Source organism: Callorhinchus milii, unplaced genomic scaffold (assembly GCF_018977255.1).
Source record: "Callorhinchus milii isolate IMCB2004 unplaced genomic scaffold, IMCB_Cmil_1.0 Scaffold6, whole genome shotgun sequence".
Taxonomy (NCBI): domain Eukaryota; kingdom Metazoa; phylum Chordata; class Chondrichthyes; order Chimaeriformes; family Callorhinchidae; genus Callorhinchus; species Callorhinchus milii.
In genome coordinates, this window is record NW_024704747.1 from 28,028,095 (window position 1) to 28,043,613 (window position 15,519).

The 15,519-nt window shown below is 39.9% G+C and overlaps 1 protein-coding gene across 4 annotated transcripts in view; it reads left to right on the top strand.

Annotated features, from left to right (window-relative positions):
- The window catches only part of fmnl2a (formin-like 2a), a 101,035-nt gene that overhangs the window by 50,934 nt on the left and 34,582 nt on the right, over positions 1-15,519 (top strand). For all 4 annotated transcript variants that reach the window (XM_007889930.2, XM_007889932.2, XM_007889931.2 and 1 more), the window contains exons 2-3: positions 9,055-9,138; positions 13,591-13,671. In XM_007889930.2, the coding sequence (XP_007888121.2) occupies positions 9,055-9,138; positions 13,591-13,671 (165 nt within the window). The remainder of the gene's footprint in view (positions 1-9,054; positions 9,139-13,590; positions 13,672-15,519) is intronic.

Genomic DNA, 15,519 nt, shown 5'->3' on the forward strand with positions numbered 1-15,519 from the left:
ACAAGATCTGTGTGCAAACAGATTAGGATACTCTTAAGCATGGCGATGGGATTCCACATGTGTCAGACACCGGCTCAACCCCCCCACCCCCGCAAAAAAACATACTGTGTATTGCAGGAGCACTGTCTTTAAAGAAACATGTTATAAAGCAGAAGAAAATATAGAATATGAAAAGGTCATTCGACCCATCAACCTCGATTGTTACATCGTAAACTTTGTCCAACCTATTTCATCTCCTGAGGGCAAGGGACTCGGTGTCAAATTGAGAAAACCTCCAGAATGCTGCTCTAATCATATACTCAGTATGACTAGATCCTAGGAGAGTTGGCTTCTGTGGCACCGGCTCTGTGTGGTCTTGTCAATTCCTGAGCCATCTGCTTCACATGGCTTCCATCATTGCTATCTGTACCATTTTCTTAAACTTCAATTCCATTCAATACTTAATGTTCACCTGGTTTATTTTAATGGCATTGATCAACAGCATGAACTGCTTCATTTTGAACTCCAAAAATATCTTTTTGACCTCGAGCATCACTCCGCCACACCCTGTCCCTTTGGCCATTATAGCCTTCGACCACTCATATCCCTCACTTCCTCTGTCCCAGTGAGGCCTGTAATGCAACTCACGCAAACATTGTCCTGGGGTTTGAATGTCTTGCAAGACCCGTGTATAGAGTTTGGTAACTGGAGTCAAGAGAGCCCTGGGGCTTCACATCCTGTTGACCACAGACCTTCCCACTTCTTTCTGTAATTTCTTCGACCAGCTGCTAATTAGTTAGATCATCAGAACCGTTCTTATTCCAACAATGTGACCAGTTGAATTGTTTTTTTTACGTGATGGCATGCAGCTATGGAATTATGAATGGGCCATCAGAATGTTTTAGTAACGCTGTCCTAATTCTCCCAGTTTTCATTGCATGGGATATTGGATTCTTCCCAAGTGTCACTGAAGCAGGCTGGTGACGAGATTGCACTGTCAGCAAGTTGCCTCTCACAAAAACCTCTGTTTGCAATTAATTTCACTGGCTTTTAATGGTGCTCCTGCCAGCAGTTAGAACTAACTTTCCTTTGTTTTTTCCTGTTAAATGTTAGAGGTCTGGTGTGTGGAGACATTTTTCTTCCACTGCACAAACAAGCAATGGTCTTCAGCTTTGAAGGCTTGGGTTTCTCACTGACATTAACGTGAGGGACAGATCCCTGATGGTCACAGCGTGCTTGTGGTGAGATAATGTCACCAGAACCTTGCAAGCACATAGCTTCCACAGACTGAAGCTCGACTCTGGATGTCATTACAGCTGTGTTCTTAGCAAGGACTGGGTAATGTTCAAGGGTTGTTAGGATTTTTTTTGTAAGGCAACATCACTATTTTTCACACTGAGTTTGCGATGATTACTCCGAGCTTTAAATGTCTACTGCAAATTGTTTGAACAATATATTCAGGGAGATGCGGCATTTGGATTATTTTGATTCTATTTTTGGTTTCCATCTCTGTATTGCACACTTGACTTAAGAATTAACGGCAAATTATCAGATTGGATTTAAAACCCTCCTCGCAACCCCCAAAACCAAACGTTCTGGTGGATTGTAACACACAATTCTAAGCTGTTCGCAGCTGATCAATAAGTCCAAAAGGAACAGCAGCAGTTTCTGTCGGGTACTAAAGCTCTTTTCAAGGAAAATAATCCTGTATTTTCATCAGATGATTTGAAAAGCAACCTGCTGGGATTTGACCCATAATTCATAATATAGGGAGGGAGAAATTGTATTGAGAATAGGCAGCTTAAATAAACTGGCCCTCGTGAAGGCCGCGAGGTAAATGCAAGTTGTTGTTGTTGTTGTTCTCCATGTAAAGGAATGGGCCGCAGTTGTGGACTTGGTATTATTTTCTATTTTAGGCAAAGCACACGAGTCGCAGTTCAAATGAACAATCCGCTAAACTGAATGATAACAATGTAACCAGCTTTTGTAACGCAATCCTTTGCTTTCATTTTCCCAAAGATATGGTTGGATATCTGTCTGGGAAAATGCAAACAATCAACAGCTATGAAGTAAGTCGAAAACAACTATTAATATTTTACCACCTCAGTACGCTTTGAAATTATTTTGTGTATAATGCTCCACTTATTTCTTGTGTATAAGGCGACTTAATCGGAAGGTAGCCGACTGCCAAATTTTTTTTTTTGCATTAATATCTTACAACAAAAGTGGTAGGACATGGGATTCCTTCTACCATTTCTTGGACAGGGAGCTTTGGGTCCACTTCGCCCACAAAATACACAGTCAATTCACTTTACAGTATAATAATAATAATAATAATAATCCTTGCATTTGATATAGCGCTTTTCACCGGAGGACGTTCCAAAGCGCTTCACAGAAGACACTGTAAAGTGAATTGACTGTATATTTGTGGGCGAACGCGGCAGCCAATTGCGCACAGCAATGTCCCACAAACAGTCGTAGATTGAAAATGACCAATTTATTATTGTTTTTGATTTTGGAGGGAATATTATTAGGCTCTGTGTGGAGTAAGGAAACTTGCGCAAGGTTTCGCCCTGTCTGGGATTGAACTCAGGTCTCTCGCTTGCAAAGCGAGTGCTCTAACCACTGAGCTACAGGACTCCACAGTATGTCCTGTGAAGCGCTTTGAGACGTCTCGACGACGTGATAAGGCACTAAATCAAATGCAAGGAATATTATTACTTGACATGTTCATAGTGGAGACAAACAAGATCAGAGGGTAAGTCAAACTGTGCTATTCACGTCATAAGAGTTGCAGAGAGCCAACAGAATGGTTCTGCTTGAATGGCAAGACACTGTGGAGGAAATGGAAAAGAGCTGCCAACAATAGGGACTGAAAGAATAAATATCTGTTGAACATCTTTGGCTACTATCTCATGGCACGACTGTTTATGGGACACTGCTGTTCTTCAAACTAGTCATTTGGCAGCATCCACCCAAAATACACAGTCACTCCACTTTACAGTATATTCTGTGAAGCGCTTTGAGAGGTCTCAAAGAAGTGATGAGGCGCTATGTCAAATGCAAGGATTATTATTATTATAATTATGGAGCTCAGAGAGGAATTCTGAGTTAACTTCAGGAATTTGGTGATCTTTGATTTCATAACTGTTTGGATCTTTGACTGGTAACACCTACTGGTCTTAAACCTCGGGGTTTTTAACACTATCAACCATAAAATTAAAGCTTTTTCCAAGAATTGTGGAGTTTATAAGAGGATTTAAATGCTTTAAGCTGGTTGATTTTTACTTAAAATAAAAAGAAACATGTTGGCAAACTGTGTCTTGGCACATATAATCTAATTTAGGCCATTGTATTACCATATGTTAATCTCTAAATTCTGAGTGACTGGAGATTAAAGTAATATTATAAACAAAATAATACTTGCAGTTGATATCTAAACATCTCTTGGTGCTTCACACAACGATTTGTTTTTTAAAGTGTAAGCTGCTTGTTATCAGACAAATGCGGCTGCTAATCTGTGCCAACAATGTCCCATGAGCAACGAGATAAATGACCAAATGTGATCTTTTTTTTTTCTTTAATTTTGAATGAGGGAGAAATAAAGGTCAGGACAAGCGAATAACTCCTTGTTCTTCAAAATAGTCATTTGGCAGCGTCCACCCAAACCACTGGAACAGCCAGAAGGGATCTCGGTTTAACATCTCACCAGAATAACATTACCTCCAACAATGCTACTCAGTCAGTCATTCTGCAGTGTCAGCCTAGACAGTGAGTTGGCTTCAATTGAGCAAAACTATCTACAGTGAAACTTGCATAGGTCTGATCTGTATAAATCATATCATCGACTAAATCGTACGATGCCCAAGTCCCTATTACTGAATTTCCTAGTACTGATACGGTTCACGTAACTCATACTTTGCATAAGTTATACTAAATGTTTCGCCCTAGAAAATATATAATCAATTCACTTTACAGTATATACTGTGAAGCGCTTTGAGACGTCTCGAAGACGTGATAAGGCGCTATATCAAATGCGAAGATTATTATTATTAATCAGTATGGTCCCAACTGATGTGACTTATGTGAGGTTTACTGTACTTTTAGAATATAAAAATCAACACATATTGACACATATTGCAAAATCCCAGTAAAAGTACTTAATAATTCATTCACCTGTTTAAGAAAAAGCAGATGCAATTCTTTTTAAAACCCACAAAAAAGTGCTTTTGTTTTCCTCCTTTATAGATTTCTACCCTTCTATAAGCCGTGCACAGAGCTATAGCTCACCAGTGAGCAAGAAGTAAATGTATGATACAAGCTCTCCAGGGAGAAGCTTAAACAAGAAGGTGTTAATTCTTTCAAGAACAAATGAGATCACTTTATGTTAGGAAATAATATCTTGGGATACAGGATATAGTTTGGGACACGACATATGCAAGCGATTGGCAGGAGAGTGGAAGGCGAATTGATGGACCTTGGCCTTCTTTCATCTAGCAATTCTTATGTTCTTACGTGGCAAGTGTTCTGCAGTTGGCTTGATTACCTTTGGGCATTAGAGAATATTTTTGCAGAGCTTTTTCTCAGGAGATCAAATGGGTGAGATAAGTCCACCATCGAGTGCAGTGGATTGCAAACTTTCTGAGGAAGGAGTGGGCGAGATGGAATGACCTCTACATACGATATAAGTGTGTGTGTGGGTGTACAATATACATAATTACACAAAATCTCCTAACTCCACAGTTTCTGAGACAGCCCTCCCAAGTAAAATTACACTTTAAACAGGCTACAGAAGTTTATAACGGTGCTGAAATGGAACATACCCACAGGCCATCTATAAATATACACGGCCTATAATTCAGTGTCGTGGGATTACATCTGATGCTATTGGAATTACAGCCACATGACAACTTGTGGGCGTATTCATTTATTTATTTATCGCTTTATCTGATTTGCAATACAACCTAAAAAATTGACAAGTCACTGCGAACGATGACATCAGGGAAATCGGCTGATAATATTGTTATACAACGGTCAATAGATCAAGGCCCAATTGTCATTTGAATATCATGTGCTGGCAATGCAGGACTTTTATCAATATGAAAGGCTGCAAGATGTCTAGATCTGGAAATAGACAGAGATGAAGTGTAGTCTTGTTACATTTTGCAATTTAATGCAAACTTTCTTACATCCATCAAAGCAGTGTAATCTATAGGGTTTCTGCGTAAAGCTCTCTGTTACTTATAGCTCACTTTCTTCCCCCACCCACTGCTTTGTTATAAACATGTGTATTATATAGTCATAAACGTGGGGATCTGTAACAGCATTTGAGCAGACAACCTATAACAAAGTCTGGATCCGAAAACTCACAAAAGGAAAAATTGTACATATTAAAGTCGGGTTTATTTCATCCATCAAGGTGAACAATGTCATCGCTGGTAAATGGAACCCTTTCATAAGCTATGTTAGTTAGCATCAGGGGCTCCTCAAGAGTTAAATGCAAGATAAAGAAAGCGCCCTTTAACCTACAATCCATTAACAATATAACTGAACCACAACTTGAGAGTAAGCCATCAGAGAGAAGAAACTTTCACCAGTCTGGGCTAGATTCAACCACGTGATAAGCCGCTATATCAAATGCTAGGATTATTATTATTATTATATTATTATTATTGGAATCCTGGTTCCACAAGTGACAGGGCAGTGATTAATTAACTTTTATCTGTGCTAACAAATCCCTGGAACTGAACTGTGTTTATGATTCAAAAGTAAGGCGTTTCGGGGAATATGCTGGTGGGCGTAACACACTTGCGTTGTGATATACTCTTGGGGTCTGGCTGACTGTTCTTGATGAAACGCTCATGTGTTTTACAACTTTCGGATGTGATTCCAGACATTGGGTGTTTGGTCTCTGTGACTGTGATAGTTAGCAAAACTCAGAATGATTACAAAAGCCATAAAGTCGAATGTCAAATATCTTCGCACATAAAACACTAAACCGTCAAAGTGTCCATCTGTTTCTCTTCCCTTGTGCCTGTATTGGCCTAAATAGTGTGTGGCATTTTCCATCGCTATCACAGAGTTGTGCTGCTCAGGGTCCATCACGTTTCTGTCAAACATAATTAAACGCTGGAATGTAAACAGGGCGCTGTAAAATATGTTTTGCTATATGTAACTTATTCAAATTGAGCGAAATGAGATTTATGTAAAAATAAGCTTCAAAATAAATCCCAAGTCTTCCTTGGGAGGCCGCACTGTTGAGAGTTCGCTGTCAAACTCACAACAGTAACCAGAGTTTTAAACCACCTACAATGCAGATGAGTTGTGCAAGAACATTTGCAGTCAATTAAATTAATCTGTTCCTATGTTTGTGTCCAATTTCAGCGTCTGGTGAATTGAGGGGCTATTGCTCTGAAAACATTCAGTGTCAGCGTACTGCTAAAACCTGCACAAATTGATTTTATTTTTTTTTAAAAATGCGGTTTGGGGAAAGAGCAGTGGGTGTGAATTGACCTTCAGAAGCACTTCCAAACAGCTGAACGAATCACAACCGTTCAGCCCTGAACTGGTCACGAACTTGCAGCGTGATGTGAAAACCGTGGACTAAAGACATTTCATTCAATTAAAGCAGAAGGCGATGTTTCCCTAATCTCTTCTAAATAAAAACTACAAGCGCTGGCACCTGCTGGGCGCAGAGTGGCAGGATGGAGTAACTTCCTCCACAAATGCCCATCTAGCAGATTCCACATAACAGCTGTGCAGATGTGGTTGGGGACTCGAGACCAAACACTTCCCCTCATTGGGGAAACAGCAACAGGATAATCAGGCAGGTGGTTCTCTTGCACCTCCCAGTGGCTCTCTGGTGAGGGTTGAGCCTTTAAATGCCCCCTCTCCCCCCCCACCACCCCACCTCCCACCAATTGCCTGGGGAGAGGTCTAACTGTTGTAGGATTAGTACATATTGCAGGGTGAAAAAATGAGGTGGTGAGAGCATTTTCTTTACAAGATGCAAATAAAATGGATAAGATCGGTCATTCTCTCCTTTCACTCCCACCCACGGCTTAATTGGTAACGATATTGTGCAATGGTCTATCCTGAAATATATGATAGCAAGGGCGGGAATGCTGTGTTGCAGTTGCCTTTTGTGCCATTAAGGAGGAAAGAACAGTCAGTTATCTTGATGTACTAGAGAGGTTATGGAGTTTATGGAACCGAACTGCAGTATGAGGAGCTCTGCTGAGTAAGTTGGCGCGGGCAAGCAAAGTATTAAATAGGTAGTTAAATATTAAATACAGTCAATAAAGTATTGAATGCAGCAGAACACTGAGAATCTTATACACTTTCTGCGCTTTTATTATCAACAAATAGATTGCAAAATACAAATGCTTTCAGAACACACACTGTGTTAGAGACAAATAGTGTCTGATAAAGTACAGCATGATTTATTTTACTGAGCTGCTGAGTAAACACTGAATTTTGTGATGATTTTTTTTCTTAATTTTTTTTTGGATAACCGCTATAAATATGTCTAGACTAAATAACTAGTTTTACTGCAACATTTTGATGGATGAGGAAAGTGTCCACTGCCAGTTGCAGTATTCCTCGGGATACGAGGTAATGCGATTAATTTAGGAGAATCCATAGCCACATTGGTTTCATTCAGCGACTTGTTGTGCAGACTACGAATGGACATTGGCGATCATGATCTGCATCTACAATTATCACCAATGTTTGAAAAAGTTTTTTTTATTTTGCAATTACAATTGGGGTGGAATCATTTAAAACAATATTATCGGGGATAGTTTGAAATTCTGGAACCATTGACTGGCAGCCATTATAAAGGTGAGGTTTGATTTGATTGATGAATCCAAACCCTCACGTTGTAATAGGTGGTCACCTTGTATAGTCCAGCTACCAGTGAGATACAGTATAGTAACTATTCACTTAATAGGTCAACCAGCGATGGCGTAACTTGGGAGTTACTCAGTAACTCCTTTTCATGCTCGAATCTGTTGCTGCTGGTAGCTGCGTGGCTCAATCTGCCACAAAGATGTGAAACATCCAGTCAGACGTTTAAGCGAGTAGATGTAAACAAACTTGTTAAAACCTGCAGTGAATCGACTTTCAGCATTGATCCTCTATAGAGTTGTGTTTTTTGCCCCGTGGGTTCTCTGACTTCATTACCATCCATAAAATTGAAAGACTTGAGAAAAAAGTTCACTCCACAAAGTCTGATTACCAGTTGTGTGTGTTGCTACTTTAAGGTCCTGTTATGAATAGTTTATTTTCACTCCCTCTGAAGCCCAAGCCAATACCAATAGCATCAGTGGGTGCTTTGATATATTTATTGAAGGGAGTCAAGCCATGTCCTTATTGCTAAGTCGGGTGGTAATTAGCTTTTAGATAAAGTCACAGAACCTTAGATATTTATAGCATAGAAGAAGGCAATTCATCCCATTATTTCTGTGTTGGCTCTTTTAAGAGCAATCCTTTCAGTCCCATACATCTACCTTTGATTGCTGTCTAGGAGCTATCTCAGTCTCTTCTGATGTAGGCTGAGAAATAGAAACTTGGCCACGAGCAGGATTTGCCCACCCCCATGAACATATTGGTGTTCCATGGCACTCAGCTCCTCACTACCCCAAAAGGCATCAAAGTGATAATTGAACTTGGCCATTTACATATCTACAATCCAATCAATTATCGATTGTCTTGAGTGGGCAGCCGTTTCTAAAGAATTTAACATTAATAAGACTTGAGTACAAATGTCCGCATCATCAGTCTTTCTTTAACAAAAACAGTCTGTGTAGGTTTAATTTGAAGGTGGAAATGACCTCTTTGAGGAACTGAAGAGCGACTGAGTGCAACAACAACAACTTGCATTTGTATAGCACCTCTCACACTGGGTAGCGTCCCAGAGTGCAGCCATGTGAATGGGTTGAATTAATGTTCACTGTTAACACAGATGCACTCCAGGATAATGGCTCTGTGGGTGTGGGTGATTTTGAAAAAAAAACCTCACTCTTGGCAATTTGCTGGAATATTGTTTCGAAGCCTTTTTTCTTTCTCTTGCAGAATTCTATGAACCTTCCTCCTGATAAAGCAAGATTGTTACGTCAGTATGACAATGAGAAGAAGTGGGAGCTCGTCTGTGACCAGGTATGAAACTGCTTTTCATCGTCGGTTTTATATTGTACGTACAGCTATCCTGTACTGTATTACTTACAAAGTTCAAGTAATATTGTCCATCATTCACTGTTTTGTTTAAAAACATGTATTTACGTTTTGCATAGTTTATTTGATAAACTTCACATAAGTTGTAGCAGTTGGGACTATATCTTTAATATGACTTATGTAAAGTATGAGTTATGCCAAACTTACATAGAATATAAATTCTTGAATGGGACGAGGGTAGATGTACAACCAAGGCGATCATACGATTTATACAGATCAGACTTAGGCGAGTTTTGCTGTATGAAGTCGTGTTGTTTCTTTGCTCAAACATTCACTTCCCGAACACGTTCAACAAACTGATTGGATCATTAAGTACTTAATAAGGATTCCTTCAGTATTCACCCATCGCTTAAGTCTGAATTTTCACCAATTGTTCATGTATGTTGACCAAATACATTTAAGGGAATCAATCATTTGTACACTTTTTGCACGTGTATGTCCAAGCCTTCCGAATTTATATCTGCAAAAGCATTGGAACAGCCTGCATAATATCCATCCATCTGTAATTCAGTCTGGTTGCCATCAGTCTCTTGCAGATATAAGTATTGGTTTGGCATATGGTGCCAGTGTGAATTTTCTTCCCCACTATTTATGTATGTGATGTGTTGACTGGTTTACTGAAGTATTAAGAGGTAATATTGGAAAATGGTGAGTGGGATATACAGGCAGTGGATGAGAATTTAGGTTAATTTGAATGCGGGATTACGAGCCAAAGAACATTGTATATTATCCGATTGGAAAGGTTCTGGGGAAGAAGAGAAAATCCAGGGAATGGAAATCCCTCCGTTACTGCTAAGATAATGAATGCAATGAATGAATCTCCCATCACCAGGGACATATGTGCCCCAGGATAGATAGCACTCCCTTTGTGCCTCAAAAAACATGCATGCAGTACAAAGCACCGAATAAGTAGGACATCATTTAAAGATCAGACCGATATCAGACTGAGAGAAATAACTTCCCTTTCAAGTTCAACAAGTGTAATCTCAACCAGTGTCCTCCGGTTCCCAATACTGTCAGATATGGGTTCATCCTTTATTTATTGCAAAATGTTCCACAGCACATCTTGGCTTCTAAAAATAGGAGTGGGTTTTGGCATGGATGTAAAGCTTTTGCTTGTGTAGCTCCAGCAGTATGTTGTTAGGTGCTTTATCAGAGAGACCAGATTTGAATCCTAGCTTTGACTCGCGTTTGAATTCAAGCACGCCTCGCTTGGTTGTGACGGGGCTGTTAGATGGCGAAGGTCTGAACTGTTGGGTTTGGCATCTCCTGGGTGTCGTATAAATCAACAGGGAGTCCTGGCTCACTTTGCAAAGTGGGTCTTTGTGGAATGATATAGATTGTCATTGGCTGTGATCATGAAGTAGGTTATCTACAGTATATTCTGCGAAGCGCTTTGAGACGTCTCGAAGACGTGATAAGGCTATATATCAAAATGCAAGGATTATTATTTTTTTTAAAATATGCATTTGTTGATAATGCTTTCAGGTTAACTTTAAGGTAAATGATAGGTATAAAAACAAACAAACAAGTGGGCAACATTATGATTTCAAGACCCAGAAATTGGTCAGGCACTGCAGCCAATCAATGTTTCTTGACTGCCATATATCACAGCTGACAATGTACAGTATAACTGTTACACTGGATCCCTTTGTTATGTTTTGTGCCTCATTGAAGACTGGAAGGAACATTCCCACATTGTGGCAATCAACATCCTCAACAAAAAGAGCACAGATGAGAAAGAACATTCACCGCAGACAAAACACTTGAACAGCTATCACTATTATTCTTCTAGGACGCACATTTTTCTTGGCTCTCTTCTGCTGTTATGGCTCCGGCCGCTGTAGATAAGAATACTCGTTCAAACGGTGGAACAAAGTGTTGGCTACTGACTTGGATGGTGTTCGGGGTTTTGATTTCCCAGCGGACTGCACCATATTGATCGTCCTTCCAGTCGATAGCGAGCTGTGATAAGCACCAGTATTATTATTATACAGAGACAAAGGTGATTCACCCGATTCACATGAACTCCTGCTGCATTGTATCAATAAAGGGAAAAGTTATGAATCACAAGAGTATTTTCCTTTCATCATATCGAACCAAATGCTACTGCCTGTAACATGTTCATTTATCATCCTAGTACTTTGAGCTGAAGTAGGTGATATTGAAGTTAAAATAGGATTAATGTTGCGACGCTGCTGAGATTTCAGGGATTGTTGGAAAGGAGCTGTTTTGCTGAGGTCACGTTAGTGGTCAGTTTGTTAACGTGGGTGGGGAATTTGGTTGTCAGCTTGAAGACGCAGCCGACAGATGTCTGTTGTTTTAAAAGCGCAGAGTGCCATTGCATAACGTTAGCGGCAGAATTATTCATATTACTACGGCTAGCAACACACAAGTTTAAATTCTACTTTTTTTTATATATAAACATGGAACAATTTGAGTTTCTCTGAAATGCTGCAAAGGAACTTGGCTTCTCTCCATTTTCAGTCCAGTTCAGCTCAAGGAGTTGCAGCTGAGGCAACCTAATCCCCTCCACTCTTTTCCCTCCCTTTTCCAAGGAACCATATTGTACAGGACAACTGAGAAGTGCTTCACATAGCAACAATCATTTACCTTGGGTGAGCACGAAGGCCAATACAAACTGTTGTTGCCAATGCAATACAATTATCCTTTCTTCCACTGAAGATATAATAATAATAATAATCCTTGCGTTTGAAACAGCGCCTTATCACATCATTGAGACGTCTCAAAGCGCGTCACAGTACATACTGTAAAGTGTAGCGACTGTGTAATTTGTGGGCAAAACACTTCAGCCGATTGCGCAAGGCATGCTATGTGCTTGAATGAATGACACAGACCCGCACGCTTCACCTTAGTAATTTTAAGTCTTGTTTGGTAATTCTTGTCTGAAGAGGAGCGGCAGACAGCGTGCCTCTGGACCTCGGCTGATATTCACAGTGGCCGTCTGCCAGAGACTTGCAGTAATGACCTAGCAATGACTCCCTGTCTGTTTATCCTCATTGCTCAGACCAGCAAAGTGCACGGAGAAGATCGCAATCAAGCAATCAGCGCGCAATCTTTGCGTTAATTGCGTTAAACTTATTTCTAAAGGCAAACGATCGATTCTTTCGGTTCCACTGGCAATTTCAATTGATGTCAACTCAGGTAGATACCGTTCCTTATACCCTGATGTTTGTAGACAGTATCCAGTACAGGGGAACAAGCCAGCACTTGCAAATAGCATTGCTAAGGCTGAAATCACACCCATGTTTGACAGAGAAAACCAATAGGGTCAGCGTCAAAGGCCTTAAACCCTGTGAAACTGCATGTAAAACACGTAGCAAATAAAAGCAGGGACACTTTTTACCCAAATAAACACAAGTTGCGGCCTGCGCACCGGTTATTAATTGAAATGATACTTAATATAAAAGCACTTGAGGAAACCTTTTCGTATTCTTCTGTTGGGACACGAGGGTTGCAAGAGCAGTCAATCATTGCCCAGGCATATTGAAGTTGCATCCCAGGGCTGTGTCTGTTGGCTGATGTACAATTCTGCATTCCGTTGGGACTGGAAGGAAGCTTGGTGAACCCAAGGCTATAATGGAGCCTAGCATTTTGCTGTAAAGTATTCCCTGTAATGCACGTAACGCTATAATTCAGCAGATACGAGCAACGCACAGAGTAAATTAAAACCAGCGTTTAGAACTGTGTTTTTTTTAAATAATTTTCATAGGTCCCCAGATAACAATGCAGTGTTCATTTCCAAAAAAAAAACGTAAAACTTACAAATGGTAATAGTTGAGCGGAAATATGCAAAGATTTTCTTTAATAGCAGCACATAATAACTTGCAGGCAGAGTCCCACTGTCGTCTTGCTGTGGTTTTGCACAGTTGATGTGGCATCCAGCAATTAATAATTTAACAGTGTAGACTGAATGAATTTTCCACATGTATAATCCTGAAATAATTAGTGGCAGGTGACTGGATTCATACTCTTGCACCAAAACTGCATCCATCAAATGCTGAGGAGAACCCTTTATGTTTTTTGTTGTGTCAGGGTATCAAAGCATATGGGGTGAGGGGGTAATTGGAGTTGAGCTACAGATCAGCCATGATCTAATGGAATGGCAGAAGAGACTCGAGGGTCTGAATGGCCTCCTCCCGTTCCTATGTTATATTTCTGACTGATATGACTTTATCATATGTGAGTTTACATCGTCAAGATGTCTACAAGCGCTTCACAGGATTTACTGTAAAGGGTAGTGAGTGTGTGCTTGTTGACAAATGTTTGATTACAGATGTTTAGTGCTGGAAGAACACGAAATTGTGTTAAGCAATGTGATTTCACTGTTTCATGTGTGAATATTTCTTACTCTAGGAAAGGTTTCAAGTGAAGAACCCACCACATACATACATTCAGAAGCTGCAAGGTTACCTTGATCCAGCTGTAACGAGAAAGGTAAGCAATGCATCTTTTTTATTAGTCTGGAGTTTGTGCCCTATAAATAAATATGTTACTGTGCTGGATCTTTTATGATGAATGTTGCACAATGAACACTTCCTTCCCCCTTAACCCTCTGAGAATCGTTAGGTCATTCTAACCCAACTCCAATTACCCCCCTTGCCCCATATGCCTTGATACCCTGACATAACAAAAACCGTAAAGGGTTCTCCTCAGCATTTGATGGATGCAGTTTTGGTGCAAGAGTATGTTTTCATCACACAGAAAACATACACTGTACAACATAGAGAAGCGGCAGTAATTAATCAATACTGTTTGATCGATGACTACTTAACCGCCATCATATCCCCCTCACTCGTTAAAATGATCCTGAAACAAAGAAAAACAATTAAGCTGCAAAGCGGTGAATTTTCAGTTCTGCCTTTTCGAGCGAAACAAAGGCCACAAGAAAGAAAGGTCGGATGAAGAAGGCATTTCAGTCCATTAGGTTTTATCCTTGCAGAGTCCCCACCCTTCAATTCTCCCATCACAGCATTGAGTTGTTTTTAAATGACTTCAGTGCCCTCATTCCTGGTGTTAATTACTTTCTGGGTAAAGGAATATTTCCTGGTGTCCCACCTGAAATTGCTCGTTGCAATTCTAAAGCTGTATCCTCTTGTTCTGCTGGGCTTTTACATCCTTAAGTATTGTTTGGGCTCCAATTTCTCACATACAATGTCTAACAATAGCCCTTCATTTAAAGCCTATCCTTTTACTGCAATATGCATCTATCTTTATTGAGTCGTCACTGTATTGCACTATGAATTTTAGGTCAAATTAATTTATGTATAATTTAGTACATGAAGCAACCTGTTAAGATATGGAAGGTCAGTCAGTACCATTAACTTTAGATTTCTATCATGTGGTATTTGAAAAATTAAACTTCAAATCTTATTTTCCGTTAGCAATTAAACTGATCGCAACATCATGAAATAAAAAAAAGGGTATGTTGCTGTATTAGTGATCGTATTCTAAAAATATTTTCAATTGGTCAACACAACTGTTCTTGTATCCTCTCTGTACTGCCTTTACGGTACAGTATGATGAGCGAGCTGCATTAAATTCCCATCGAGTTTCTTTTTTTCTCTCCCATCCTGAACAATCCTGGCTTTGTGTTCGCTCAATCAGTCTCAGAATAGTGCCTTAGTTTAAATGTGGAGGCTGGCACATTCCGTTAGCTTGTAAACCAGTCAGGCAAGGCAAGAGCAACACCATGCAAGAAAGTGTAGCTCTCTTCCTTTGAACTGGGCTGAGACATCCCATTGTGGATGACTATTTATATCTGATTTCACGCTGTGGTACAGCAATAATAAGAGGCTGAAAGAAGGCATCTTTTGTAGCTTTTGTGGAAATTCTTACGTTATGTTGGTGAAAATTGGATCACCAGAAAAATACATTTTATTGCACCTTTGCACAACATCACGTGCAATGCAATGTACAGCGAAAACAATCCATATATTGTGTTTATTAGAAGCGGTGTGGCTGACAAGATCAGTCTGCTTGAAACAGCTATCCTCTGTTTCATCATTACACTCTTCATATAAGCTGTAAAGGATGCTTCGCAGGGAATTGCAAAATACTATTTATAGTCCTGTGAGTAAGGATTATCCTCAGCGATATTTCATGCTTTTCCCGTGGTGTTCCCTTCATACTGTGTGTGACGGTGCAGTACTGAGCAAGAAAATCAGAAAATACTGAATGCCCATTAAGGTGCATTATTTCCTGAAATAGGACATTTCAAATCAATCCCCAAGATGTCATCAAGCGCTGCATATAAACAATAATGATATTCATATTAGTAGTTAA